This window comes from Haliotis rubra, unplaced genomic scaffold (genome assembly GCF_003918875.1).
Source record: "Haliotis rubra isolate DU_JTF1 unplaced genomic scaffold, ASM391887v1 Scf739, whole genome shotgun sequence".
NCBI classification, from domain to species: domain Eukaryota; kingdom Metazoa; phylum Mollusca; class Gastropoda; order Lepetellida; family Haliotidae; genus Haliotis; species Haliotis rubra.
Window position 1 is genome coordinate 455,481 of NW_025767456.1, and position 3,916 is coordinate 459,396.

The 3,916-nt window shown below is 42.2% G+C and overlaps 1 protein-coding gene across 1 annotated transcript; it reads left to right on the forward strand.

Moving 5' to 3' along the window:
* Positions 1 to 500: 500 nt before the first annotated feature.
* On the forward strand, positions 501 to 3,204 carry LOC124259810 (actin-2-like). Its single transcript, XM_046694013.1, has 2 exons — positions 501 to 724; positions 1,893 to 3,204. Exons 1-2 carry the CDS (start codon positions 599 to 601, stop codon positions 2,895 to 2,897), a joined length of 1,131 nt encoding a protein of 376 aa, XP_046549969.1. The 5' UTR covers positions 501 to 598; the 3' UTR covers positions 2,898 to 3,204.
* Positions 3,205 to 3,916: the final 712 nt, after the last annotated feature.

Here is a 3,916-nt window from a genome sequence, read left to right on the forward strand (position 1 = left end):
AAGTGCCTGTTATGTTCTTAATGACACTTACCACCTTGATTAAACTAGATTTATATAAATATATTCCAAATACAAAATAATCATGTGAAATATTTCTGTTTGAACGTCAATTAATATTAAAAACTAAAATATGACTCAACGAATCAAAATATTTCTACACAATAAAACGCCAACGATCAGATCAATGTTTGACCACTGTGGCGTACACTATTATGAAATATTTCAACACAAATATATACATAGTATATTGATAACATATGTAGGTATGTTTGGCAACTGACGTCTGTAACCCAACCCAGTAGCAAATGGCCAGATTGGGCCTGAGGTCACTCTCTCTTACCAGGGGGCAGTGCGCGCTGTCACCCAGCTATTGTTGGGCTCAAGCGTGTTGACGATGAAAAGCCCGTACACCATACCATATATGGCAGAAAGCATTTCCTTATTTGGAGAGTGTGTCTGGATTTCCTAGAAGCCGCGATCGAACGCGTTATAAATAGATGTCATGTGGCAGGTTCGGTCTCAGTTGAACTTAGTCAGCGGCCGGCGAACTCGTGTGTGAATTTTGTTTGTGTTTCAACGGAAAATTTAAGTAATCAAAATGTGTGACGAAGATGTTGCTGCGTTGGTTATCGACAACGGCTCCGGCATGTGTAAGGCTGGGTTCGCCGGTGATGACGCCCCAAGAGCTGTCTTCCCCTCCATCGTTGGTCGTCCCCGTCATCAGGTTTGAAATATTTCTATTCTTTCTTCATTAAAACCCCGTTTGGACCGATTTTAAATGTTAACCATTTTGGTTTGAACTGCAGTTCAAATCCACCCTTTGTCTGCCTTGTTAGATGTATCTATCTCGTCGAAGATATACTTCTCATTTCTTTATGATAAGTTAATATACCAAATGGATGGAGTATTTTTTTACATAACGATTTTGATTTGTTCAAATCAGACCCTTTATATGGATTCTCAAGGTGGCTATAATAGTAACGATTTGTTTTATAGAACAATGTGTCGTCCCCTTGTTATAAGATGGACAACGCCCAGTTTCATTGTCTTGATTAAATCAATATTTGCTGTTCCAATATATTTGTCATCCGGTATCAAACCTGACTGCGATCAGTTGTGTTGAAATCAGCATGATACGTTAGGGAACGGCGGGTTGCACGAAATATCGTAGATTTCTATGGCTTTATTCTTGCATGGTCGTCAAGATTTGCCCTCGGGCGATACAGCCGGTTTTCACGTGGCCGGTGCGGATTTCATTTGACACGCCCCCTGATCGCGTCCATTGTTGGTCATGTGACCTCAATCATGCGATGACGCTATGTTATAACACATTTGGCGTATTTAATTGTATTCATTATCCTAAATATTTTAAAATCCCCGATTTTCTTTATCAGGTTATCACATTTAATAGGAAATTTTTCGTTTCCTTTTTCTGAGGAAGCTTGTTTTTTTCTTCCTAAATATCAATTCATATTTGAATCCACAACTGAATTAATGTTTTGAGATAATCTGAGTGACTTAATCTGCTGTTTGGTTAACGTGAATATTATCTTCAACCCGGAGATGAGATTCTGCGAGCCCAACAATCATGTGGTGACGTCATGTGTGTTTCACAGATGGCCGGCATACCATAAAAGGGCATAAATGAAACGCCAAACATGGGGCGTATTATTAGCATCCGCGTTGAAATATTAAACATGTTTCCTTCTCTGATAGCTTTAAGTTGTAAATAATGTCCATATTTGGAAATGATTTTAGTTTTATTGTCTTTTACGGCATTGATTGCTTTATATTCTGCTTTAATGTAGGTTTTGCTGTGATATGTTTAACATAGAAGCTCATTGTCTGTATGCATAAGACATTTAGCTGACGAGTTTTGTCTTTGCTTCCAGGGTGTGATGGTCGGTATGGGACAGAAGGACAGCTATGTCGGTGACGAGGCTCAGTCCAAGAGAGGTATCCTCACCCTGAAGTACCCCATTGAGCACGGTATCGTCACCAACTGGGACGACATGGAGAAGATCTGGCATCACACCTTCTACAATGAGCTCCGTGTGGCTCCAGAGGAGCACCCCGTCCTCCTGACTGAGGCTCCACTCAACCCCAAGGCCAACCGTGAAAAGATGACCCAGATCATGTTCGAGACCTTCAACTCTCCAGCTATGTATGTTGCCATCCAGGCTGTTCTGTCTCTGTACGCCTCTGGTCGTACCACGGGTATTGTTCTTGACTCTGGTGATGGTGTCACCCACACTGTCCCCATCTACGAGGGTTACGCCCTTCCCCACGCCATCATGAGACTGGATCTCGCTGGGCGTGACCTCACAGACTACCTCATGAAGATCCTCACTGAGCGTGGCTACTCCTTCACCACCACCGCTGAGAGAGAAATCGTCAGGGACATCAAGGAGAAGCTGGACTATGTCGCCCTCGACTTCGAGCAGGAGATGGCAACTGCTGCATCATCCTCCTCCCTGGAGAAGAGCTACGAGCTTCCCGACGGTCAGGTCATCACCATTGGCAACGAGAGATTCCGTTGTCCAGAGGCCCTCTTCCAGCCATCCTTCTTGGGTATGGAATCTGCTGGTATCCACGAAACAACATACAACTCCATCATGAAGTGCGATGTTGATATCCGTAAAGACTTGTATGCCAACACTGTTCTCTCAGGAGGCACCACAATGTACCCCGGCATTGCTGACCGTATGCAGAAGGAGATCACAGCCCTTGCTCCCAGCACAATGAAGATCAAGGTCATCGCTCCTCCAGAGAGGAAATACTCCGTCTGGATCGGTGGCTCCATCTTGGCCTCTCTGTCCACCTTCCAGCAGATGTGGATCAGCAAGCAGGAGTACGATGAGTCCGGCCCATCCATTGTACACAGGAAGTGCTTCTAAGTTACAGGACTCCTGAAAGTATTACCAAACTGTTATGCAAATAACCTGTCATGTCTGTGTTCAAATGCATATACATGACCAACATGTTGGCGCCATCGCTCAATTTCGACCTGTGAACTATGCTCAACAGCCCTAATAAGACACTAGCCCGACACGAGACTATCTCGCTGGTCGTGTCATCGATCAAACTTGTACATGTTTTCATCTCTTTGTGCAATTGGTCATATCCTTGTTATGTCACTTTTTTGAAGTTTTTTTATAAAAATATAAAAAAATACATTCCTGAATAAAAAAAACAGCAAAAATATGTTTTGTTTTGCTTTCTTATATTTCTAAGACTTATGTTTACGAAGGGAACAAGCGAAAGACAGATAACATAGTCCTAACATCTGAACGAAATGCAAGTATATATGTATTCACATGTACACACACCTATACAAATGCAAGAAATTATATTTGATAAAAGTAAACCCTGTTAAAGGTCAAACATGAAATAAAAATGGATACAGTGGCTGTTATTCGTAAAAAATACTTTCTATACAAGCAAATCAAACTTTTAGTCAGACAAGATGTCCATCACCCACTATTTATTTATGCCGAGTGCTGCACTTGTTTATACGGGTGAAGAAAAATGAGTATTTAAAAGAAGATTAATAATCCCTGGTAAATACTTCCTTCTGGATAATATACCTTGATTATTGCTTCCGTCCGGATGATGCAATCTAGATGATCTATTCCACACTAAGCCCGGGGAATCGTACGCCTTATTCACTATATTTTTCTGACCCGAAAATATTTACAGGTGCAGTGAATTGTCCTTTTCATATAAAGCAGTAAGAAGACAACCATTTAGGGACGACTGACTGACTGAGTTTGGTTTTACGCAGCTTTTAGCAATATTCCAGCAATATCACGACGGGGGACACCAGCAATGGGCTTCACTCATTGTACCCATGTGGGGATTCGAACCCGGGTCTTCGGCGTGACGAGCCATCGCTTTAACCACTAGACTACCCCAT